This window comes from Mus musculus, chromosome 7 (assembly GCF_000001635.26).
Source record: "Mus musculus strain C57BL/6J chromosome 7, GRCm38.p6 C57BL/6J".
NCBI lineage: Eukaryota > Metazoa > Chordata > Mammalia > Rodentia > Muridae > Mus > Mus musculus.
Window position 1 is genome coordinate 9071576 of NC_000073.6, and position 26489 is coordinate 9098064.

Consider the following 26489-nt stretch of genomic DNA (forward strand, 5'->3'; position numbering starts at 1 on the left):
TGACTGGTGTGAGGTGGAATCTCAGGGTTATTTTGATTTGCATTTCCCTGGTGATTAAGGATGTTGAACATTTTTTTACGTGCTTTTCATCCATTTGGTTTTCTTCAGTTGAGAATTCTTTGTTTAGCTCTGTCTGTACTCCACTTTTAAATGGGGTTATTTGGTTTTCTGGACTATAGCTTCTTGAATTCTTTATATATATTGGATATTATTCCCCTATCAGATATTGGATTGGTAAAGATCTTTTCCCAATTATCCTGTCCCGCGGGATTCAGTTATTTGTGGGTGTGAGGGGGACTGCAAACCTGGAAGGAAATGGGAGGAAGAAAAAGAAGAGCAGGAGACCAGGAAGGACACCTATCGAGGTCTATTATGCTGAGGTGCCTTCTTTTTAAAGCATACATCACAGGGAATATGGGAGGGGTCGAGGGAGAATTATACAAATAACAAAGAAGTGGGCAACTGCTGACATGGGGGCCAAAGTCAGGCGCCAGGCAGTGGGCACTCTGCATCTTATCTCTGGAACATAGATCCTCCTTGACAGCCTTGGGGGTCAGGCTGGCCTCAGGCGTAACTCATGTCCTTGGATGGCAGGGGAACTCAGGAAGAGATAGGAAAGAGGGGACTATAATTTAGCTTTTACAGCCTCAGGTGCCAAGAAAGGAATAGGGAGGAAGGGGGTTGATAACCAGCTCTTAGTACAAGGCCATTTGGTCTGTTAGGGAGATTGTGAAGGGCTCACTTTCTCACGGGATGGTCTCTGACACCCAATCTGTTTGTTGATGTTTTGTCTTACTAACATACTTTGCCTAACAGAAGCTTTGCAGTTTTATGAGGTCTCATTTGTCAATTTTTGATGTTACAGCATAAGCCACTGCTGTTCTGTTCAGGAATTTTCCCTCTGGACCCATATCCTCGAGGTTTTTCCTCACATGCTCTACTACAAGTTTAAGTGTTTTTTATGTTTTTATAAGACACTATTTATTATACATATAAACATATATTTATATATTATATATTAATATTATTTCCATATTATACTTTAAATAGGGTATATATTATATATTATAATTATGTAATTATATATTCACATTATTTTATATTAAATGTGAATATATATATTATATAAGACTTAGTATATATATTGTATATATGACTTTATACATTTATATATTTTTAATATTATTTGTATATTATAATTTTATATATCATATATTATAATTATAGAAGTATATATTTATATAAATTTTATATTAACTATTTATGTATATCATATAAGACAGTAAATTTTTATAAATTTTTATAAGACACTATTGCCTATGCTAGCAACAGTTTCTGACAGGACCCTGATATACCTGTCTCCTGTGAGGCTCTACCAGTACCTGGCAAATCCAGAAGTGGATGCTCAGTGTCATCTATTGGATGGAACATAGGGCCCCCAATGGAGGAACTAGAGAATGTACCCAAGGAACTAAAGGGGTCTGCAACCCAATAGTAGGAACAACTATATGAACTAACCAGTACCCACAGACCTCAAGTCTTTAGCTGCATATTTAGCAGAAGTTGGCCTACTCGGCCATCATTGGGAGGAGAGGCTCTTGGTCTTATGAAGATTATATTCCCTAGTAGAGGAAAATGCCAGGGTCAGGAAGCAGGAGTGGGTGGGTTGGGGAGCAGGGCGGGGGAAGGGTAGCCTTTTGGGATAGCATTTGAAATGCAAATAAAGTAAATATCTAATTAAAAAATAAAAAATAAATAAAAAAGAATAAATTTGCGTAGAACTCTTTAAACTGTAGTGTGAATATCAAATCTTTCTTTGAAACAATGCCATCTTCCACGAATTTTCAATAAGTAAAATGTGGATGTTAATGAAGAATGTGTTCTTTAAAGGGACAGTGCTAATGATCATATTTCCATGAAGACTGACTGAGGGAAGTGGTTGTTTTTGTTAATGCATTTTAGACCCATTTGGTTTCCCATTATGTAATGAGAATTGATAAATGTGAAATATTTACTGTAGCTGCAAACACTCAATTTTCTTTTTGAAAAGTCGTTTTCTAGAAAGCAGCGTAATTAAAGCATCTGCCTCTCATTCTGTTTTCCAGAATTTTCTGAGTCCAGGACCTCACTCAGAACTGCACACAGAGGGAAAACTCTGAAAGGAATTAGGTTCATGCAAATGTCAGTAGTTTTCCCTATCCCTTCCATAACTACAATATGAATAGCATGTTGACATATCTACAAACTTATTTTATTTCATTTTTTATTTCTTATTATTTAATCTTTTTTTAACAGTCTAGTAGTTATCTCCCTCCTGATCTGCTCTCCTGACTCTTTCTCATCTAACATCTCCTCCCATATTTCCAAGATGATATCCTTACATCCCCTACGCCCAGCCCTTCCCAATCCCTGGGGATTTAAGTCTCTCTGGGGTTAGGTGTGTCTCTCCCACTGATGCTAGACCAGGCAGCCTTATGCTGCATATTTGTTGGGGGCTTCACATCAGCTAGTGTATGATCTCTGGTTAGAGGTTCAATGTCTGAGAGATCTTGTTTGTCCGGGTTTGTTGAGACTGCTGGTGTTTCTATGGGTTACCCTCCTCCTCTCCTTCTTGCAACTATTCCCAATTCATCCACAGGGGCCCCTGGCTGATGTCCATTGTTGGATATAATATATTTGTATTTGACAGCAGAAAAGGAACATTTCCTCTTTAGACTATTGGCCAATAGCTTGAAGAACAGCTGAAAAAATAGGCAGTATTTTGTTATGTGTGTGCTCCTACTGGAAATCAGAAAATGTATTCTGATTTCATCTTTGTTGATTATTTAGTTAGTCTCTGTTTCTAATTGTTTATATGATTTGGTAGATGGTTTCCATGTGTAACCCTGTGTGTCTTGGATCTCATTTTTCTATACAAAATGATGGATTCAACTGCCTTATCAACATTTTTTTTGGAAGTTAACATGGGGAAATCTCCATGAAAGCAAAATGATGAATAAAATTGTAATAATTAGAAAGATTAGTTCTGTGAGAGGAAATGAAGCAAGTGAATGAGTGCAAGTTTTGTGGACTCTACACAGAAGTTCAGTAGATATGATACTTAATGACATCACTAGAGCAACCAGTGAGAGTGATTGTAAAACTAGACACATTCACTATAACCCAATATTTGGTGGGTATGTACCAACTTTACATTGGACACAATTCCTGAATTATTCGTTCAGAAATATGATTTTTCTTTGATCTTTTGAGTAGAATTTCTAACTTTGATCTTTTGGGTAGAATTTCTGTCTGGTCTCATTAAAATGATATAAATCTTGGGTGCAAAAATACATCCAAGCATTCCTGCACTGGATGCCAAGATGGAGAAGATCTCCACAGCAACCATGACCTTGCCCTTGGTGCTATGGTAGACAGGGAGGAAGGTGACCCAGACACTGAAGAACACTAGCATGCTGAAGGTCAAGAACTTGGCTTCATTGAATGTGTCAGGCAGATTCTTGGCCAAGAAAGCCAAACTGAAGCTTCCCAGTGCCAGGCAGGCCAAGAATCCAAGGACACAGTAGAATGCAGTAACTGAGCCCTTGTTGCACACAATGATGATGTGGCCATGCTGAGAGTGTTCATCAATATCAACAAAGGGAGGAGAAACTTCTAGCCAGATAGCACACAGAACACATTGGAGTAGGGAACATATGGGAATAATGTAGTTGGGTGTCCCTGATACCAGGAAGTTTCTCAATCTTCTCCCTGGGTCTGTGACTTTGAAAGCAAGAACCACAGTGACTGTTTTGGCCAGAACTGTGGAAACAGCCACAGTGAACACAATTCCAAATGTAATTTGTTGTAAGACACAGGTGGCTCTGTTAGGATGACCAATGAAGAAAAAAGAGCACAGAAAACAGGACATGAGTGATATCAATAATATGTAGCTGAGGATTCTGTTATTGGCCTTCACAATAGGAGTGTCATGATACTTCACAAAGACACAAAGTACCACAGCTGTGAATGCAGAGAAACAGAAGGCCATTAAGGCAAGTGCCATCCCCAAGGGGTCTTCATAGCTTAGGAAGGTGACACCTTTCTGAATACATTTGTTCTGTTCTGTATTGGCATATTGGTATTCTGGACAATTCACACATTGATCCATATCTGATTTCCAAAGGAAAGCTTAGTTAGGTCTGATTTAGAAATTTTATTGACAAGGTATTTCAAGTAAGGGTAATGAGAGAAGCCTTGAAATGCTGCCTTTGATGCTGAGAATGTAATGTGAAGGATATTGCTGCTGAGCATTGCTTTCAATCCATAATGTCCATAAAGATTTAACGGAAATAAAACCAAGCAATTTTTTCTTTGTCTAGTTAACGTTTTGTATCATTTATGATGTTATTAGAAAGGGGTTTGTGGAGTGTGGTGTTATTAGACGCGTTCTCACGACCGGCCAGGAAGAACACCACAGACCAGAATCTTCTGCGGCAAAGCTTTATTTCTTACATCTTCAGGAGCCAGGGTGCAGGAAGCAAGAGAGCAAGAAGCAAGAGAGAGAGAAAAGCAAGAGAGAGAGAAAACGAAACCCCGTCCCTTTTTAAGGAGAATTCTCCTTCGCCTCGGACGTGTCACTCCTTGATTGGCTGCAGCCCATCGGCCGAGTTGACGTCACGGGGAAGGCAGAGCACAAGTAGTCATAAGATACCCTTGGCACATGCGCAGATTATTTGTTTACCACTTAGAACACAGCTGTCAGCGCCATCTTGTAACGGCGAATGTGGGCGCGGCTCCCAACATCTCCCCCTATCCTTTTAATAAGAGCAAATAGGCCACCCATATTAATGAGAGTGGAGATAGAGGTCAAATCCCCAGTGTGTAGGTAAAGGAGCCATGTACAGGATTAGCTCTTAGGCTCACAGGCTTTTACCCAGAGCAACCCTGACCTGCTCCCGTGTCGTTTTGCCTGGGGGAAGGGAACTAGGACACTGAACCTTCATGAAAGATGACATGTCTCCCTAGAATAGGCTCATATATGCCGCAGAGCCTTTCCATTGCAGTGCTTAGCCGTGCAACTCTCTCGGGCTGCTGAAGCACACTCACTCTATCCCGTGCAATGAGACTAGCCTCATGGGATATAAGAGCTGAGTGGCCAGCGACCTATTGCCTAAGCATAGATATATCAGGGGAAGCTCCATGTTCTAGTCCTGCAAGCGCCTGGGCAATAACCACCTTGTCTCTCCTAGTTTGGGCCTTAAGCTTACAGACCAATCAAAGAAGCAACACTAATCCACAGCAAAGTGTATCTCCAAATAATATTAATCCCACCCAATTTTTAAAGAAAGAAAATGCTGAGGAGATCCAATTGGGTAATCCTTTGGTCAGGGACAGGTCCAAGCGCGTGGAGTTGACCTGAAGTCTCAATTCCCGAAGGATCTGTTCAAATTCAGCCATCCAATTCTGTAACATATACTGAAAAAGACTTTTTGACAAATTAGCTGTCCTAGTAAATTTAACATACTGAATGGAAATAACACACAATCCCGGAAACTTTTGTTCACATCCCTGCTGAGTTATTTGTCATAATACATCTAGTTGTATCTGGACAAGATCTATGAGTTGATTAACCAGCATGAGACCTCTCTGTATCTTGACATTAGCTGAGGCCTGTTCATCTATGACTGTAGTCACTGAGGCTGACAAAGTGTTAATGGTGTCAGTCGTCTGGACCTGTCCAGACAGAGCCAAGGCTGTCTGAATCAAGGCCAAACCCAGTTCCTAGTTAGTGGTAAAAAAGCAGGAGAATACTTGAGCATTATACATCACCATCATTGGGAGTGGAAATGTCGACATTATCCCCCAACGCTGCTCTCTTTTTATTATTGACGCCCTGGACATCACCAAGACGAGGGACATTAGTATTCCCTTGGTCAGTCTGGATTTTTCGGGTGAGTCTTTCTGGTAACCAAAATGGGTTGTCTTCATTCTGTGGGAAAACACAGATAGCTCCCCTGGATCTTATCAAAATAGGATCCGGGCCATACCATTTATTATCAAGGACATTTTTCCATTTAACCATCTCATTGGGCCTATCTGGCTCTGAACAATGACGTTCAGCCGCAGTATGGCCATGAGCATCAATATTTAAAAAATTGAGTGTAAAGAGTGCCAAAGACACAGACACTCTTGGTGCTCGGGGTACAGTCTCCTCAAAAGTTCCCCTCTTCTGTTTTATAAGATAGGCTTTGAGGGTGCGATGCGCACGCTCAACAATACCCTGTCCTTGAGGGTTGTATGGAAGTCCAGTCAGGTGGGTTACGTCCATCTGACGGCAGAACTGTTGGAATTTTTGAGACGTATAAGCTGGTCCATTATCAGTCTTAAGGAGTCTGGGTTTCCCCCAAGCACTCCATGCCTCAAGACAATGTTGAATCACATGTGAGGCTTTTTCTCCGGTTAACGGAGAAGCAAACATGATGCCAGAACATGTGTCAATGGACACATGGAGATATTGAAGTTTTCCAAAGGAAGAAACATGTGTAACATCCATTTGCCAGACCTGTAGAGGTCGAATACCGCGTGGGTTAATTCCCACATGAGGAACTGGCAAGAACTCACAGCAGCTTTGACATTGAATAACAATGTCACGGGCTTCTTTTCTTGTCAAGGAGAAACGACTGCGTAATGTTTCAGCCGTCACATGAAAATTGTTATGAAAATTTCTTGCAGCCTCTACCGGGGATGATAGGGCAGCAGCCACCACTTTAGTGGCCTTATCTGCCAAATCATTTCCCAGAGCCATGGGGCCAGGTAGGCCTGAGTGGGCTCTAACATGAGTAATATAAACAGGAGATCTTCTAGATAACAAAACTAATTGTATCTGCTGAAAAATATTGGCAACTCTACTGGAAGGCTTAATCACTCCAGCCACTTCTAAAAGATTTACTGCATTAACCACATAACAGGAATCTGACACAATATTAAGGGGTTTTAAAAAGGTTTTTAAAACTTCTAAGACCACTAAACATTCTACCACTTGAGGTGAATTTTCATTATATTGTTTGGATACCACTTTACCATTAGCCACATAGGCACCTATGCCAGTTTTTGATCCATCAGTATATACCACAATCCCATTTTTAAGTGGGTTTCTTACTGTTATTTGTGGAAACACAACAGATTGATTTTGGGCAAACTGTAAGATTGGATGCTTTGGATAATGGTTATCTATTTTTCCTGAAAAGGAGGTAACTAAAACTGCCCAATCATTAGATGTGGCTGCCAAGGTTTGAACCTGTGCAGCGGTATAAGGTACAATTAAAAGATATGGACTTTGCCCAAAGTGGGTGATTGCTGCTTTTAGACCTTTAAGGGCAAGCTGTGCAATTGCATCAGGATACCAATCTATTATTTTAGCTGGGGATACGTTTGGATGGATCCACAACAATGGCCCATTCTGCCACAAAACTGCAGTTGGCAATTGTGCTGTCTTAAAGACACACAAACTGAAAGGTTGCGAATCCTCAATACGTTGTAATTGTGCATTCTGTAAGGCCTTTTCCACCTTTTGTAAGGCCTGGTTAGCAGCTAGAGTAAGAGTCCTAGGGGAGGAGATATGAGGATCTCCTTCTAAAATACTAAACAAAGGCCTTAACTCAGCGGAAGGAATCTTTAAAAAAGGTCTGAGCCAATTAATATCTCCCAACAGCTTTTGAAAATCATTTAAGGTATGGAGGTGATCTCTTCTTATCTCTACCTTTTGGGGCACAATCTTATCTGGGGACACCACAGAGCCCAAGAATTGTCCTGTATCAGAAATTTGGACCTTTTCTGTGGCTATCTGTAAACCCCACTGACTTAAAGTTTTAAGTAGAAAAGGATATGCCTTTTGTAGCATGGTAAGGTCTTTATGGCACAGGAGGATGTCATCCATGTAAAGGAGCAAAATTAAAGAGGGGAATTGTTCCCTCACTGGCAAAAGAGCTTCTTGCACATAAAGTTGGCACATTGTAGGACTATTGGACATTCCCTGTGGTAAGACCTTCCATTGATACCTCTTATCAGGTTCCATGTGATTAATAGAGGGGATGGTAAAGGCAAATCTGGGCCTATCTCTTGGACACAAAGGTATAGAAAAGAAACAATCTTTAATATCTATAATAATTAAATTCCAGCCACGTGGTAAGGCGGAAAGTACAGGGAGACCCCTCTGTACTGGGCCAAATAAGTTCATTTGCTCATTAATGGCTCTGAGGTCATGGAGCAGTCTCCACTTTCCTGACTTTTTCTTAATTACAAAAATTGGAGTATTCCAAGGTGAGGTAGAGGGTTCAATATGGCCTAATTTTAATTGTTCCTCTACCAGTTGAATCACAGCTTCTAGTTTTTCAGAGGATAGGTGCCATTGAGGAACCCACAATGGGTCCCCTGTTTTCCATGGTATGGGTCGTGCTGCCCCAATGGCCGCTAAGGAAAACCCAGACCCTGTCTGTCTTGGTTTCCATTAGGTAAGATAGGCTCTATCCTTCCCTGTTCTTGATGTCCTAACCCTTTTCCTTTTTTATAACCCATCTTTGCCATGATATTTTTTGCTTTAGTTGAATACCCTCCCGATGGGGCGTTTTCATTGGACAAAATAAGGCCCAAATGCTGCATAATATCCCTTCCCCAGAGGTTAACCGGGAGTGGGAGCACATAAGGTATGAATTTCCCTTGCTGTCCTTCAGAGGATTCCCACGTCAAGGCAATGGAGCTTATAGTGGGACATGATTGATATCCTAGGCCCTGTAATGAATGAGATGACTCTGTGGTGGGCCATGCTTTGGGCCACCAATGTGTAGAGATTATACTTTTATCTGCTCCGGTATCAAGGATGCCTTCAAACTCTTTTCCATTAATCTTAAGGCGGAGCTTAGGTCTATCATTTAAAGATACAACCAAATAGGCAGAATCATTTCCTGAGGAGCCCATTTTCTTTATCTCAGGTCCTGCAGATTTTTCCCTGGTATTATCAGGGAGGAGCAGCAGCTGAGCTATCCTATCTCCTTTACTAATAGAAAAAACGCCTTTAGGGCTTGAGCACAGGACCTGTATTTCAGGGGAATGTTGACAATCCATAACTCCAGGGTGGACTACTAAGCCCTGCAAGGTGAGTGAACCCCGGCCGAGAATAAGGCCCATGGTTCCCGGGGGCAAGGATGGTATAGGCTCCACCGGCACCGGCTGAATACTCATTTGAGGCATTAATAGGAAGTCGGAGGCGGCACGCAGGTCCACCCTTGTGGGTCTTCCTGGGTCGCCTCTCTGACTGCTTCCTGGGTCCTGACAAACCGGTTCCCATATCTTTGAGGGCCCTGGGACCGAGGGCCCGATGACCCGTTTTTTGGCACATCAGTTGATTGACTATCAGGTGGGGGAAGGACTCTGCCCTTTATATCCCTCACAGAGCGACACTGGTCAGCTCTATGATAACCCTTGCCACACTTAGAGCAAAGAGTGAGAGTCCCTCCCTGTTTATCTGGAGCTCTGCAATCTTTCTTAAAATGCCCAGGCTTTCCGCAATTAAAACATGTCCTCTGATCATTTCTGCTCATGGAGCGGTTTTGGGATTGAAGGATGGCAGCCGCTAAACCTGCATTGCTGAGAGGTCCCCCAAGCTCTCGACAGACCCTGAGCCAGTCTTGTAAGCCTTTGTTCTTTCTTGGGGCTATGGCCGCTCGGCACTCCTTTGTGGCTTGCTCATAGATTAGCTGTTCTATCAGAGGCGCAGCTTGCTCTGACTCTCCAAAAATACGCTCTGCTGCCTCTGTCATTCTGGCCACAAAATCTGAGAAGGATTCCTGAGGTCCCTGGATTATCTTTGTTAACTGACCAGTGGTTTCACCTGCTCGAGAGAGCGCCTTCCAGGCCCTAATAGCCGTGGAAGAAATCTGGGCATAAGCTCCCCAATGGTAGTTTGTCTGATCAGCAGAATAAGCTCCCTGACCCGTTAACAAGTCAAAAGTCCAATCTCTCTGCTCTGGAGTCAAAGCAGCTGCGTTTGCTCGGGCCTGCGCTTGTGCAGCTTCGTGCCAAAGCGCTCTCCATTCCATATATTTGCCCATACTAGGGAGAGCGGCTTTTACAACCGTTTGCCAGTCAGCAGGAGTTAGTGCCATGCCGGCGAGCCTGTCTAACTGCACCAAGGTAAAATTAGCATTGGTTCCGTATTTACGGACCGACTCGGCAATTTCTTTAATTTGTAAGTATTCTACCGGAGCGTGGACACGCCCACCCTCGGCTCCTTCAAAGACTGGAAATGCCTGTTGTATTTTCCTTTGTTCCTCTCTGGGAATGAATGAGTCTGCGCACTGCCTCTCTGCGCACTGCCTCTCTGCGCATTGCTGACGCACTACGCAGGGCGGGGACTCCGCATAGGGCGGACCTTGAAGCCGACTGCCCTGAGGCCAATCAGCAAACTGGCCTTCGCCAGCCGCTTTTGGCTTTTTTCTTGACCAATTAGCTGGCTGGTAATGGGCTGCTTCTTCCTCCCAGTCTGTTTCCTCAGAGGAGGATTCTTCACCTGCTTCAGAGCTACTAAGAGCTGGCTCCCCGAGCCCATCCAGCGATGAGCACAGGCTCCTTTTCCTAGAGACCTCCGCTAATTGATCTTTCTTCTTTTCCCTTTTTCCTCTTTTTCTTCTAATCTCTCTCCAGGTATTCTTACCTGACCTAAACTTTTCCTCGGGTTCAAGACCCTTGGAAAGGCCTGTATACTTATTTTGTGTACCATATTTCCTCTTTGTTCCTACTCTCTCTCCCCGCTTTACTTCTGATAGCTTGTCCTGAATTTCATCTAGAATCCGCCCTATCTTAACCACTTGATAACATGTGAAAAGGAACAAAAGGGCTCCTAACACCAGAAAAAATTCAAGGCCAAACATATTCCACTTTACTTCTGATAGCCTGTCTTGAATTTCGTTAGAAAGTTCAAGGCCAGGCTTACCTCGTAAAGCTGTACTCACTGGTACTCTCGTTCCCCAGCTGAAAAGTTCTGAATTCATACAGTTGAATCCTTCTTAACAGTCTGCTTTACGGGAACCTTTATTACCGCGACCCGCAGTTCTGGTTCTGGAATGAGGGATCTTCCTTGCGCCAGTCCCGAGTTTTTTCTTGTCCCGGAATTCGGCACCAATTGTTATTAGACGCGTTCTCACGACCGGCCAGGAAGAACACCACAGACCAGAATCTTCTGCGGCAAAGCTTTATTTCTTACATCTTCAGGAGCCAGGGTGCAGGAAGCAAGAGAGCAAGAAGCAAGAGAGAGAGAAAAGCAAGAGAGAGAGAAAACGAAACCCCGTCCCTTTTTAAGGAGAATTCTCCTTCGCCTCGGACGTGTCACTCCTTGATTGGCTGCAGCCCATCGGCCGAGTTGACGTCACGGGGAAGGCAGAGCACAAGTAGTCATAAGATACCCTTGGCACATGCGCAGATTATTTGTTTACCACTTAGAACACAGCTGTCAGCGCCATCTTGTAACGGCGAATGTGGGCGCGGCTCCCAACAGTGTGGGCGTGACAGGGGAACCAATCTCTGAGGACCAGCATAAAGAATATAAACAGGTAACCTCAGGTAATAGGAGGGTGCATGGACCCACTAAAATGCACCAGAGACTTGCGAGGTCAGAGACCCTAGATGAAATGTACTACAATAGATAGAGGGAACATACAGAGCCCACCTCCAGCAGGAAGACAGGACATCAAGTGAGTGATGGGGTTCCCATCCCATAGTCACATCTCCAGCCCATAATTGTTCCTGTCTGAATGCAAGGATGAAATGGATAGGAGCCTCAGGAAAAGAAGGTCCAATTACAGGACCAAAGTGGGATCTAGGTCAAGAGGAGGTCCTATGGCCTCACATTTTACAGAGGCTATGGAGCACTCACAAAAAGGATCTGTCATGACTGCCCTCCTAAATACAGTTATTTGCAACCAAATAATGGAGAGAAGCAACTATCCCCTGGATTAGGGAAGGCTGAAAGTAGCTGAGGGGAAAGGCGACCTTGCAGAAAGACCAGCTGTCTCAATTAATCTGGACTGCAGAGATCTCTCAGACACTGGAGCATCAAACAGACAGCATACACCAGCTGATATGGGTCCCTCAATTCATATACAGTAGAGGACTTCCATGTCTGTGATCATACCAAAATGATGCACCTAACACTCAAAAGCCTGGAGGCCACAGGGAGTTTAGAGGTCAGGTGAGTTGGAGGATAGGGGGATCAACATGTAGAGAGTTGGGTTGGGGAAGAGGTGTGGAATGTGACATATTGGATGGGGTATGGGTCGTGGGGAATAGAATACGAAATGTAAAAAATAAAAAATAATGTTATCAGAAAGCAAAAATTTCCTAAGCCATTTTTTGTTTCTATTTTGATATCAAGTAGATTATTTAATTCAGAGAAGATACATTCATAAACCACAATGTGGTCGGGTCTATTTTAGAACTTCAAAACCCTACACTCACTGTTTTCTGAGATCACTGACTATTTTATAAATTTATTCCCTGTGACACATTGAGACTCTGTCCTCTACTTGGACAAGTATAATAGCTACTCAAGAATTCACAAGCTCAAACTCCTTGACATAGAAACAACACTAAATTAAACAGATTGGCTGTGTGTATGTGTAAATATTGATATGTGTGTGCTCATGCCAAAGTAGCACTTGCATTATTGAATTTAAGTGATTCATGTAACAAGTCAAATGAAGAAGTTTGAATAGAGAGGAAATATAATGCTTATGTTTGAATAGCAGGAAATGTTAATGAAATAAGCTTTAAGAAGTTTTCTCATCTGGCAATAATTAATCAAAAGTTCTGGTTATTGTTCATGAGATGCACTAATTTTAGCACTGAAGGAAAACATTATCTCTGTAGATACTTTGTACTAAAAGATCCTTCATGGCCCTCTTAATAATGCATCCTTAGCATTTTCTCATATATTTGCAATTTTTTTTGTCTTATATATTAATCTTACAGAGAAAATAGATTTTGCATCTAGCAGTCTCATGAGCTAATCCAGTAGATTAGATATTATATTCAGTTCTTCATGGGCTCCTATTGTGACTAAAATCTAATATAAATGTAGTTTTACAATAGATAATTTATTTGGAAAGTCTTGTGCAGTGTTCCTGCAAATTGCAGTTATATTTTCTAATTATTTCTTTGTGCAATATAATCTTCCATAAATTTGCAATAAGTCAATAGGAGGGTTAAGGCATAAGATATGTTTGTTTGTTTTTGCAAGATTTTGTTAAGTATTTTATATCTACAACTAGTAAATTTGATAACTAATATATTTTATATCTGCAGTTTCCTTTGAGTTGACTTCATCATCCCAGTGTGGACCAAGGGAAATCCATATTTGTAGTATTTATCAGAGCAGCAAAAACTCACTTGTCTCATTAGAAATTTCATTTTCAGGGCAGGGGCTGCAAACAAAACAGCAGGCTGCCATTCCCTCCTTCCACAATCTTCTGAATCCAGGACTACATTCTGCACTGCACACAGAGGATGGCATCTGAGAAAAAATTAGACATATACTGATAATGAGTCTTATATATTTTTTTTATGTTTTATATTAGTACTTTAAGATTTCAATAAGATCCTTTTTTGCACACTATCTGATTGACATTTCCCTAAGTCCATTATTTAATGGCCAGATATGAATATTGGAAATGCATTGAAGAAATGTTGTATAGTTTCTGAGTGTCTAGTAATTCAGGAAAAACAGCTGATTTTTGAGCTGTGTGTAAAATCTACAGAAGTAGCAACCTGTTGTTTTTTAGTTAATTATGTTCATCTTAGTACTAAGTGCTCTGAACAGACAGAGGGAACTTAACTGAGATATTCTCTCAGCCAACACTAGCCTATCCTCATATCTTTGAAGCATTTTATTAATTGGTAATTGATATAGGAGTGCCCATCTCAATTTGGGCAGTTAGGCCAGTAAGTAGTCTTCTTTTAACATCTATTCTTTAGTTCCCGTTTCCAGATATCCACACTTGTCTTTCTAGGACTATAAGCCATATCTCAAATCACACCTTCCTTCTCACTATGCTTATTATCAAAGTTTGATTAAAGCAACAGAGAAGCATGTTAGTATTTGAAAAAATTTGAAACAGGAAAAACATGTCCTTAAGTCACAGATAACAAATATGGCATCAAATAAATTACTATCGCAAAGCATGAAAAACTGTATATAAAAAACAGTGGACTATGCAGACACTGGTTTAATATGGTTGGAAATGATATGTTAATGTGTACTGACTTTGAATATGGAGTGTTCCATGATGTCAAAATGCTCTACAGTGGCTTCAAATGCTGGAAAAATCCAGATAGAAATTAGATTGTATAAGTTTAATTGAAGATTTGAAGATTCTTTCTATGTTTTTGGTTTTGTTGAAACAGGATCTTACCATGAAGTACACTTACATTACCAATGACGATGAAAACACATTTTCTCTTTTCTCCCAACATTTTCTTTAAATGTATGTTAACCCTTTGTAATATTTGAAAGACTATTTTGAGTTAGAGTAAGGAATGTGGGCATATGTTTGTACTTTATGTTAATTTATTTTAAGGTAGTGTTTCCATATCACACATGGCTTTTTTCGTACTCACAATATAGGGCAGACTGGCAAGAAACAGACAGAGATTTCCAGATCTATGCTCTAAAGTGCTTGGATAAAACATGAACCACAAAAACAACCTGATATTATTTCTGATTTTCATGGATAATAACATTCTCTTCATGTATTATCATATTGTCAATAATTTTGTGAAAGAAAGTGTTCTTATATCAATAAGTGTTCCTTCTGTTCTATCACTATTTTTGTTTTTTTATCTCTAAATGAATGTTGGACTTGATTAAGAGCCATTTCTGAAGGTTTTTGTAAAATAATTTAATTCCACATTTTGTGGTGTACTACTCTTAATGGATCTACAGATATTGAACTATACTTGCATCCCTGGAATAAAATCTCCCTGGAGGAAGAGAATAGTGGGAAGGGAAAAATATGAGAAGAATCAGGTATGAGAGAATGTGGAAGATCTGTACAGAGGTCAGGAAATTGAACAGAGGTGTGTGGCAACTAGGGACAGGGAACTGTTTTTTAGCAAAAAGAAAGTCCCAGATGCCAGGAAATCAAGAGCATCCCAGGACGTACAGCGATGATATTAGCTGAAATATCCCAGAATCGGGAAGGAGAATCTGTCGAGACAATAGTCAGAGGTTAGGCATGGCTCCCAGTTGAGGGATAGGACCACCCACACACCTACAAAATTTTAACTCAGAATTGTTCCTATCTATTGGAAATAATGGGACAAAGAGAAGATCAGAGACTGAAATAAAGGCCACACACAGCCTGCCCCACCTGAAGATCCATCACAAATGCAGATACCAAACCCAGACACTATTGTGGATGGCAAGAAGTGCTTGTGGAAAGGAGACTGATACAGCTGTCTCCTAGGAGGCTTTGCCAGATCCTGACCAATACAGATGTGGATGTTCACAGTCAACCATTGGACTGAACACAGGGACTCCAATGAAGGTGTTAGGGGAAGGACTGAAGTAGTTGAAGCTCTCTATCTGTCATCAATGGGAGGGGAGTCCCTTGTTCCTGTGAAGGCTTGATTCCCCAGTGTAGATGAATGCTTGGGTGCTGAAGCAAGAGTGGGTATGTGGGTAGGGGAGCTCCCTCATAGAAGCAGGGTAAAGGGGGGATGGCATAGTGGATTTGCAGAAGGGAAACAGTGAAAGGGTACAAAATTTGAAATGTGAACAAATGAAATCTCCAATTTATAAAATTGAAAAAACCCACAAATACAAAATCACCATAAAATGGGAGTATATTTCAATCTTAAACCCTAATAATATAATAAACAACTGTAATATAAAAGCAGTTTTAATTAGTAAGGCTTTACATGTCATACTTGTATTAAGCTAAAGGCAGCTGGTCAGTGATGGTTCATGTCTTTAATTGAAGCATTTGGGAAGGAGAGGCAGGCCGATTTCATTGTTTACAGCCAGCATGATCTACAGAGTGAATTCCTGGTCAGCCAGGACTATACAATGAAACCCTGTCTCAAAAAAAAAACAAAAAACAAAAAAAACAAAAAAAAACCAAAACAAAACAAACAAACAAAAAAAACAAAACCCCAAAACAAAAACCAAAACAAAAACCAAAAAAAAAAACCAAAACAAAACAAAGGCATCAATGTTTTTTAAGAGCCAAATGATAATCAGTTTATATGTTCTTATAGATATGTTAGTCTATAGTATTATATTCAGACTATTGTCATGCTTATTGAAAATTGTTAACCTAATTTTACATCATGAATAGAGCTATAAAATACTAATTTTTATAACTTTCTTATTTAAACATGAATCTTAATGTATTCATTTGCTGACAATTAATATAGAAGTTTGTAACAAAACTCAAGATCACCATTCTTTAGAGAACCACTCTACTATAATGTGACCTTGAAGGGAAAAAGTCCAATAGGGAAGTAAAACTCAAGCATAAAGCACCACTTAAGACGACCTGATAAAAACTTTGCGATGCTTCAGGTAGAGAAAGCTCAGAATAAGAGCTCAGAATGTCTGGAGAAAGAATGATGTCAAAAGATAATTCCCCATTCCTACATTGCCTGTAGTAGGTCATGCAATGATGTTTTAAATGTGAGAAATAAAGAAAGAGTTAGGATATCCAACTTGAAAATTAGCCCTGATAATAAAACTAGGTTTGGTTTTGTCTATAGCCTCCTTTAAAAAGTATACCAGTTGAATGTTAGGAATATAATTGCAATTTTTTTCAAAGCCCTACTATACATCAGGCAATAGGTAAAAATAATAAATTTCTCTATGTATAAACTTGTTATTTACTTACTGTTTCTCCACATAAAATGTTAAAGTATACTGCAATAAATGATGCTTATATGTCCATGCAGTGTGCGACATGGACAAATATGAGGGGTATATAACTCTCATTTATGGTCAAGTAGTGCTTCCTAACTATGTTATAAGAAGCACAACTCCAAAAATAATTATTTTCTGAGTGAATGATAGGAAGTTGACAAAAATCCAAAGTAGGAAAAAGAATGAGCAATCCAGGGATATCAGCAGTTTTTGAGGAATATTAGCTCTAATATTTTAGCAAGCAAAATAGAGAATTGGTCTCATCCCAGAAATGTTAAAAAATCCTGTCTACAATAGATGGAATAGTCAAGTGGAAGCAATGAGTTGGTCTCATTTGGGATCAAATGTCAATGTGATTGTATTACAAGTCTTATGCTCCCAAGGCCTGAGGACATTCAGTTTACATAAGATTAAATTCCAGCTAGAGGAACAGAGCATTTGTGAGTCACAAAAATTTCCTACTGTTCTTTGTATTTGGAAATTATGTTATGGTTAATCAGTGATAAAAGAAGATACCAACAGTGTTTGACTACCAGATTTTTGTGTTTTGGCTGGCTTTGAAAAGGACAGTCTATTTCAGGGTTTTTATGTAGAATTCCCATTGACATATAACTTGATTTTGTCCAAGGAATTCCTTTTGCAGTTTGACATTAATAGTTTTTAGGAGAATCTTATTATGCTTATTCACATGCAAATATGAAACAAATAATTGGCATCAATAATTCCATATGTTCTGATTATAGAATTTACAATTTCAATTATAGTTTCAAAAATAAAGTATTCTTAGTACTAAACCGGGAATAAATATCACTCCATTGTCTATCACTAACTCATGCTTCACTCACTCCTATTCATATAAGCTATGAGGTAGGATTTCCTGGTCTTTTCACCTAGCACCATTTCATATGACTAGTTACCATAATGTGATATGCAAATTTTGTCCCATTATGATGGCTTAGTTTTTGTTTAATCTCGTTTTATTTTAGTATTCTCCTATAGAATCCTGTCATTTTCTAATGAGTGACAGAAAGTGGATCTGATGGAAAAGGCAGCTGGGAAGGAAATCGGAATATTAACTATGATATATTTGCCAGCAAAACTGACAGTTGGTCACATCCCAATAGAAGGGAGGTAAATTGTAATTAGGATACATTATGTGAGGATAACAAGTGATTGTCCAAAAATAAAACAATCACAATTACAAAAAAATTCTCTGTTTTCAGAGAATGATCTTTCTGTTGTGTGTTGTGTTCTTTTGTTACGTGTTTTTGTCAAGTATTATTCCATACATATCTATCAAATGTATTGTTCCTGAATTACCTTTTTCTCTATTATTAAACATTATAATGTTTTCCTCCATTTTTTAATAAAGAAAAGTTTTCCTCTTGTATATGAATGTGTCTTCCTACCCTCGGTAGGCAAATTAGGAATGTCTCAAAAAATAAACCAGCCTTGTTGTCCTTGATTTAATTTAGAGAATTTTAAGAAAAGTGTTCTTTCATAATGGAAAATTATTTGTTGCTTTTGTCTGGTTACTGTATTTGCTGTGTTTGAGGTGCGTTAATAGCCATTTCTTTGTCTGTTGTTCTAGTGCTGTTTATAGGCTCTCTTGACCTTCATCTTACATAAAAGCATGAATGGATTCTTCAAATTTATTAGAAAGTGATGTTTCTTTAAATATGAATTTCCATAGTTGTGTTCATTAGTGAATGTGGTAAGTGTCCTTTTATTATATTGTAAACATTTTTTGATACAATGAAAAGGGTTAACTCTTATGACTCTTGTTATTTCATAACTTTAACATTAGACTCTATCATATGAATATCTGTTCCAGAGGTTTCATTAAGAGAGGAGATTACATTGTCTAAAGAGCAAAGAGCAATTATATGGAGAAAAATATGTTCAATTTAAAGGAAAGTATATCAAACAGTGGTGAAGAACAGTTTTTTTTTATTTATTAAATGTCAGATAATGGTTCTGATATAACAATGGTATATTTTATGCATGTTTGAAATCTTCAAATTGGTAAAATTGTCAAAAATAAAAAAATATACAGGAGACTAGAAAATTGGTTTCTGATGTGACATAATTGTTCATTTCAATATGTTGCCATGAATCCACTTGACACTGTTTATTGCTGTGTATAACAAACCAGTAAGTTAGTAAACACCCACCTTTCTACTTCCTGTGGCAACCTCAAGCATGTCTACATATAAGTGAAAGTTTCGACCATGTGAAAAATATGGGCTGAACTTTCCTAACTTCACCTTAATCCCAAGGTGTTGTGAGAGATTCCCAAAATGGAAAATGTCATATTCTTCCTGCATTATTACTCTTTGTTTCATAATCACTTTGTTCCCAAGAGGATTAGTGAAGTGGATCTTTCTTAGAAAGGAGTTTACCTAAAATACAAGCATTGTACTATTATGTATTTAAAATACTTTCAAGTCATAAAATGCATTCTGATTTTATAGCAAAGGCAACTACATTTAAAGAAAGAAAGACAGAAAGAGGGAAATCAAAACAAAGCAATTGGATAAATGAAATTATCATAATATTACAAGAATTTCAATTCTCTCAGTCAAGAATACCAAACACAGAAAAAAGCAGAACCAAACACAGCTATGCAACACACACATACACACACACACACACACACACACACACACATACACACACACACGTTGACATAAAAACACTGGGAGAGGCATAAATATATAAGCACCAGCCATGAATGATATTGGCACATAGAGAAATTTATACTCAAACCTAAATACAAAATGGCAGGCAAAGTCCATGCCAAGTGCAAAGAAATAGGCAGACTCATACACAGCAAAGCAGGTACAAATCCGTATAAGTACTTATAAACACTCACAAAATACACACAATGTACACAAAGAAAACTACTCTGACAAAACCACAAAGAAACATATGCACATATATAAACAAACACACTTATAGAAAGAAATTCCTACATAGAAAAAATTGTCGCTTACTTCCATTTTCATATAGAGATAAACATGTATGTTGAAAGTATCACAAGTATAAACACAGATACACAGAAAGAGTAGAAAGTAGACATATACACAGTGAGAAACATACATTCACACATATAAACACTTTTCTACAGACAGAACTGAATACCAAAACTATTTCTTGTTTAGTTACTCCCAGAAACCCAGAATGATCTCCAGAGCCTACACTCTTGGTAGAATCACTGGAGACCACACCTTAAATGATTTCCATATAACTGACAAATATAAATAAAAACTCATCTTCTAACCATGGAGAAAATTAATGAGTAAGGATAGTTTATATTCAATATTGGAAGGGGTATGCTAATGGATATTCACATGCTCTGTATAAAACCACCCATTTTCATTGCTAGTCTATGAATTCTTTTTCCATTCACATTCATAACAATCTCTAGACTGCCTTTCTTTAAGGAAAAATGTTCAGAAACTTATTATTTTGGAAAACATTTCCTATTTCTTTAAGTCTGGGCATCTGAAATACTCTAAACAGCTATGCAATTGAAGACATCAAACCTTGTCCAATAGAAGAAACTTTACCTTCAAGCAGTGAGAACTGGCTCCTTTCCCATTGTCTATTGCCTGATTATCAACCTGCTGCAAATTCATCTCATGGAGTGCATGGGCTATGGCATGCACAGCATTATATATGTTATGACTACTCTCACTAAAGGCCATGTCAAACTTCTGTTCCATTAGCCAATCAAATGAGGCATCAGATGAATTGTTCTTCAGTATTTTACACTTAGATGCTGAGGATTCATATTTAAAGTATTTCCACTCTGGCATTACTAGATATAAATCTTTGCTTCTGAGATGGAACCATGTCTGTACAAAATCTTTAAAGCCAGAAATCCCACCATGGTGGGGTAGAAAAGTAAGTGATCCATAGAATGTGCCATGAGTTATATCTCTCTTACTGGTAGGGAAATTCCATTGTTTTGTGGTGATCCATATTCTCTGTAAAACTGGAGGTTCCCACATTCTGAAGATCAAATCAATGAAATCGATTGTTTCCTCATAAATGATGATAACATTTGAGGATGACATCACAATTTGTTTGTAGTACATTTCAGTTTTGTGTTCAAATGAAATGTCATCAACAGAGATCATTTTCACAAAGGCAAAGCAAATTTCCTTGTTTTCCCTCTGTTTTTTCAACTCTAAAAGAAATTGGTTTCCTTGATCGTCATCTGGGATGACAAGGCCAATCCAGTTCCAGTTGAAGTAAAGTATGAAGGAGACCATTGCCAATGCTAGAGATGTGTCCTTTGGGGCCATCTGATAGAGATAGGAATATTGTTCATCATCACTGAAGATGGAACTGAAAGGCCCATAGGTAAGCTGAAGGATCTACAACACAGAGAGCAGCATGAGGTGTAGTGTTCTTGAAAACACTTGTAAGCATACTTACCTGCAAACTGTTGATTACCTGTGACTTATACTCTCATGTCTAATTCAAATGTGCAAACATGGAATCCTGGCAGATCCACTTCTAATGGGAACAGCAAGCATAGCTGTTTGACAAGAAGTAACAAAATATATTTGCATGTTATAATATCTGCCTTTCTGTCTTTCAGTTTTAATCTTGATATCCATGTTTCCAATGTTTGAAGGGATTTTGATACTTTTACAATTTGGGGTAGTTGATTAATATTTTTTAAAGAAGGTCTTTATGCTATAATCCAGAATTCCTTCTACGATTGAGCAGGAGAGTCCTGTACATAATACTGATTTAGCATTTCGAAGAGATATTCCTATATTGCCCTACTTGAAGGTAATATCGTACACTAGAGGTTTTGACTCACATAAAAACGCCAGAGATCTCCTATTTAGACTAAGTTTCTGAAATATTCTGTCAATGTCTGCCTCTGTGCCTCTTCATGAGACAGATAATAAGATCAAATATAAATCTAAAAATTTAAACAAGATTTGGCAGCCTAAAAGTGTTACCAGCAAAGCAGATTAGAAAAAGTCATACCCAGGTAATTAAAGGGCAAAATAAATCGGACTATAAGTTGTACCTCTTGATAAAAATATACAGAAATAAAGTTAGATTGGATGAAGTTATCTCATACATCCAAAGTGTCTTATAATGATAGATAAATTATAGTGTAGAAAAATATGAAAGAATGATGTATCAAATTCTCATAACCCCTCTTTCTTAGAAAAGTTCACTTATGAAGTTCTAATCTTGTATCTTATGACATAGAAATAACAGAATATAAAAAAAAACTATATGAGACATAGCAATAAATTTCACAGAGATATAGAATTATTATATTATTAAAGAAAAGGACTTAATATGTCTATAAAACTATGGGCCTGAATTCTTTTCCAGAGATCTAATGCCAATTTAAATTCTGACTCTAAATAGTTAGTTATACACTCACAGGTAGTCAAATGGCGAACTCCACATACTGGATTGGAGTTTTTCATCCTTTCTCGTTGCTAAAATGTCATGAGTAGTCAGGCTAAGGATGGTATTTCATGCCTTTGCAAAAAAAAAAAAAAATACCCCAGATATTTAAAAGCTGGGTTATAGAGAAATGTTGTTAAAATTTATTTCTAAAACCTCACAGTTTATCACTGATGACTAAATTTATATAACTACCATGACTGTAAATAATAATGCTGTTATTTCAATTTACCAATGATAATGTAAAACTGTGACCAAGATGAAGATAACTCCTATCTGGGGACAGAAATAATATGCTCTATGTTTTGGAACAGCACGAACAAATCTTTTCTTGCTGAGCTTGGTATATATAATGAAACTCTCTGACTGACAGTCCGTCAAGGCTGTAAGATTCTCTCTTCCACCATGCCCGACTTAATTCTACATGGCCTTCTCTATTCCTCCATGAAGGTATCTGTCAACTTCTGGTGGTAGTCCCTATTTGAAAGCCTATCATTTTTCTGAATAGTAAGTATCCTGGAACAACCTAGATTGACATAAGCATAAGTCCAACCACATCCATTAACTTTCTTAATAGCTATCAAATTCTCCCAAAGAGACATGATGTTAAGAATTTCTGTCCCATGAAAACTCACACGTGGAGATAAGAAGCTGTCCAGGTACTTCCAGAAACTTATAGATACACCCCAATTGGGTCCTGTAAGCAGAAATGAACACATAGTCTCTTCATTACAGAAATAATTAGGGATAGGGCTTTGTTTTTTTTTATGAAATAAATATGGTGTAGGTATTACAGTTTTCCCATCACAACGGCCCAAAGTGTATCTTATAATCAAAGACATATTTGGTAAAAGATCAGGATTCCTGTTGATTTCATCCATTGCAAAGGCCAATGCCAAAGCGTATTTGTGGTTTTTAGTCGTTTTTCTGTAAAAGAGTACAGTGTTTATTATGGCCAGATGATTATACATGATTATTTGTACTCAAGAAAAGCACTATGGTATACTGGAAGTTTCTGCATCTGACATCTAAAGAAGGGAACAAATGGTTTTTGTTGTGAGATTGAATTGACATGAGAACCTGGAAAATAGTAACCTCTTTTAAAGTTCATGACAGTATTTCTCTCATAAATAAGATATGGTATTGACCTCATCCACAGAGAACATTCCCATCTCTTCTTTTGAGTGCTTGATCAGAAGGAAAAGAGAAAATCACAGATATTGACAAAACAGTAATTCTGATCATGTCTTCATTTTGAAATTATTGAGCAATATAAAAAACTTGTTATTAGAGCCACTGAGTTCATATTTTCTTGTGAAATTAACTGAACTTGTTAAGGCAGTAATAACATGATTTATCAATGCATAATGGTCTCTCTCCAGCAACATTTGATTCTTGTACTTATAATCACTTATAATTAGTGGTCAAAATTCTTGACATGCCCCCTCGTATCTATCCTCATCTTGTTATTTTTTCAATCTTTTATTCAAAGAATATCTTTTAGAAAGATTTATTTTTAAATAAATTCAAATATCAAACATGAATTTGGTAACTGATACATGTCAATGTTTACGTTTGTATGTATTTGAGCAAGTATTATTTAGGTTATAAGATTGCAATACATGCAAATGTTTTATAAGATACTTTCCTGTAGACTATCCTAAATTCAAATGCACAAGTATGTAGTAGTGCCAGGTATTTAGTGCAGAGTTTAAGGGGTTGTCCTACCACCAATGTATCTTGCTCCTAATTTCTTTTTACAAAGGAATGTGATATATTCACTCTGGGTACTTCATTCATTATAAATTAATTTATAGGAAATATCTTTGGCAAACTTTCCAGGTACAATAAAACAATACCAGCATCGTATTGAGAACTAGGAAAATAAGGAAATTGCAGTGATATTTGTATATGCCAGTATTATATACTTATAAAACAGAAGAGATTTTGGTGTAAATTTATAGAATATGTTCATATTTTTTTTGTAAAAATAAAAAGTGGGCCACTAGGCAATGGGAATGGAATAATACCATATTGAGATCATTTACGTTTATGTAGAGAAAAACGCAACCTGTTTTATCCTTGTCATTTCATACAATCTTATGAATAAACACTAAATATGCACCTACATATTTAATGATTGAAATGAAGTAAATACAATTAGGTTTTCACTACAAATTATACAACTATTGTGTTTTCATTCTATAACCAATACAATGGTTCATTTTCGAATATTCTTTATTACTACACACACACACACACACACACACACACACACACACACACACAATCTCAATTAAAGTTTTACTAATATAGAAACGGAATTTGAAAGTAGATGTTGTACAATTGTCAAACTATTTCCTACAAATAAACTTTAGGAAACATCAGTTACTTAAGCTGTTTGTGTAGCCTAGTAGTCTAAAGGGCTGTGTTTTAAAACAATGATCAGCAATCCACAAAAATGGGTATTGAACCACATTGGGAACATGTGTACTAATATTTACTAAAATTATTGAAAGAAGTTTCACAAGATTTAAAAATTTTAAAAGGGCCAGAAATTAGCCAACTGAGACATGAATAGAGAAGATATTTCTCTTAATGACAAAAAAACCCAAAAAACAAAAACAAAAAACAAAACAAAACAAAACAAAACAAAAAACCTAATACAAAGCTCCTGCGTTACTGCTCTCAAACATTCCAACTATCCCACAATACAATTGTCACCCCTGACAGTGACAAGGGACATAAGCAGTCACCACTGTTACTGATAGCCTGCCTATTCAAAGAATGTAATCACATCATTGGATTCCATATGTTCCAAGTATGGTTTATTCTAAAGAGAGATTGCCCAATTGAACTTTGCAAAACATAAAAGCCAGTGATTGTACATAAATAGTGTGAAGTACAAAGCCACAGTGCTTTTGGATTTTATCTTTTAAAACACTTTCCTGTCTTGACCCCCATTGAGATAACTATTCCTTGCTCATATACATACAAAAAACTCCATCCAAGTATTCATATGAAATAGAAATTTCTGAATGTAAAGATCTCTTTCTAAATCTGATGAAGCTTTAGAAGTCAATAAGTGACCACACACAATGACTTTGAGACAGTAAGTTTGTATGTATGTAAAGTTTTTAACAACTATATGTGCCACGAATATTACTGGAACCAACTCAGCATATGGTCTAGGAGCAACACACTTATGGAAGGACTTTCAGCACAGTTCATGAGCATTTATTTACACGGACTTGGGATAAAACATAATGCAATATTACAGGATCAATGTCAATAAGCCATTACTGTCTAGAGTGCAATATAAAGTGTCAAAAGGCAGGCTTTATGTTAAGGATCAATGTAGATATTCCTTTATTCCTAAGCTTCCAACCTTTAAATCAGAAGCCACCTGAAAGAAAACCAAACCTCCACTGGATATGAATAAAAGGAGAAAATAGGATTGAAAATGTAAAGGAATTAAGGTTGGTTCTTGGTGTTCAGACTTAGCAACAGGACAGAAGACTAAAGAATTTGACTAATATCCTCGGAGCACTCAAGAAGTACTGAAGTTGTCATTTCAATTTGAAACTCAAATTTACTTACAGGAAATTCAGAGTCTTGTTGAAATAATCTTTCTCAATAGGTTTCTGAACTGCTGCCAGGATGAAAGCACAAGTTAATCCCAAATATTCATCCTGAATTTCATTCAAATTTATTCTCCAAAAGCACCTGGGATCAATAAAATTGGCCATAAAAAGTGGAATGTTAAAGAAGAAGAAGACTCCCATCAACGTGAACATATTTTTCCTGTGTTAAATCTGGGCAGTGTGGATTGTGATGAGCCATGCATATCAGTACATCAAATTTCTCCTTGCATTTATTTCTTTGTGCAAAGGTGAGGTTTATTGCATATTCATGACTCATTTTATTTTTAGGTTTCTCCTGAGCCCTGAAGAAACTTAAATACTTTCTTACCTGGGGCTCTGCATCTGGTGTCCACAGCCCATTTAATAAACACATGTAGGTAAATACTTAGGAGGATAATTCATTCTCAGTCTCCATGATATCATTCATGTTTGTGAATCTGTGGAAGGAAGCC

At 37.9% G+C, this 26489-nt stretch overlaps 1 protein-coding gene across 1 annotated transcript; it reads right to left on the minus strand.

The window, feature by feature from the left end:
• Window positions 1-3220: 3220 nt before the first annotated feature.
• On the minus strand, window positions 3221-26190 carry Vmn2r38 (vomeronasal 2, receptor 38). The gene is made up of 6 exons (NM_001105070.1): window positions 25994-26190; window positions 23029-23320; window positions 20515-21327; window positions 19117-19344; window positions 13420-13543; window positions 3221-4152 (listed from the first exon to the last, which is right to left on the minus strand). Exons 1-6 carry the CDS (start codon window positions 26188-26190, stop codon window positions 3221-3223), a joined length of 2586 nt encoding a protein of 861 aa, NP_001098540.1.
• Window positions 26191-26489: the final 299 nt, after the last annotated feature.

What these genes read in the sequence shown, in the direction of transcription:
- Vmn2r38 (NM_001105070.1), bottom strand. Translation starts at nt 26,190, where the DNA reads ATGTTCACGTTGATGGGAGTCTTCTTCTTCTTTAACATTCCACTTTTT. An exon ending in TTGCCACAGGAAGTAGAAAG is followed by an intron (nt 13,544 to 19,116) that starts GTGGGTGTTTAC and finishes ATTTTTTCTCAG; the next exon opens with ATGCCATCCTCTGTGTGCAG. An exon ending in TGAAATTTCTAATGAGACAA is followed by an intron (nt 4,153 to 13,419) that starts GTGAGTTTTTGC and finishes TTTGGAAATCAG; the next exon opens with ATATGGATCAATGTGTGAAT.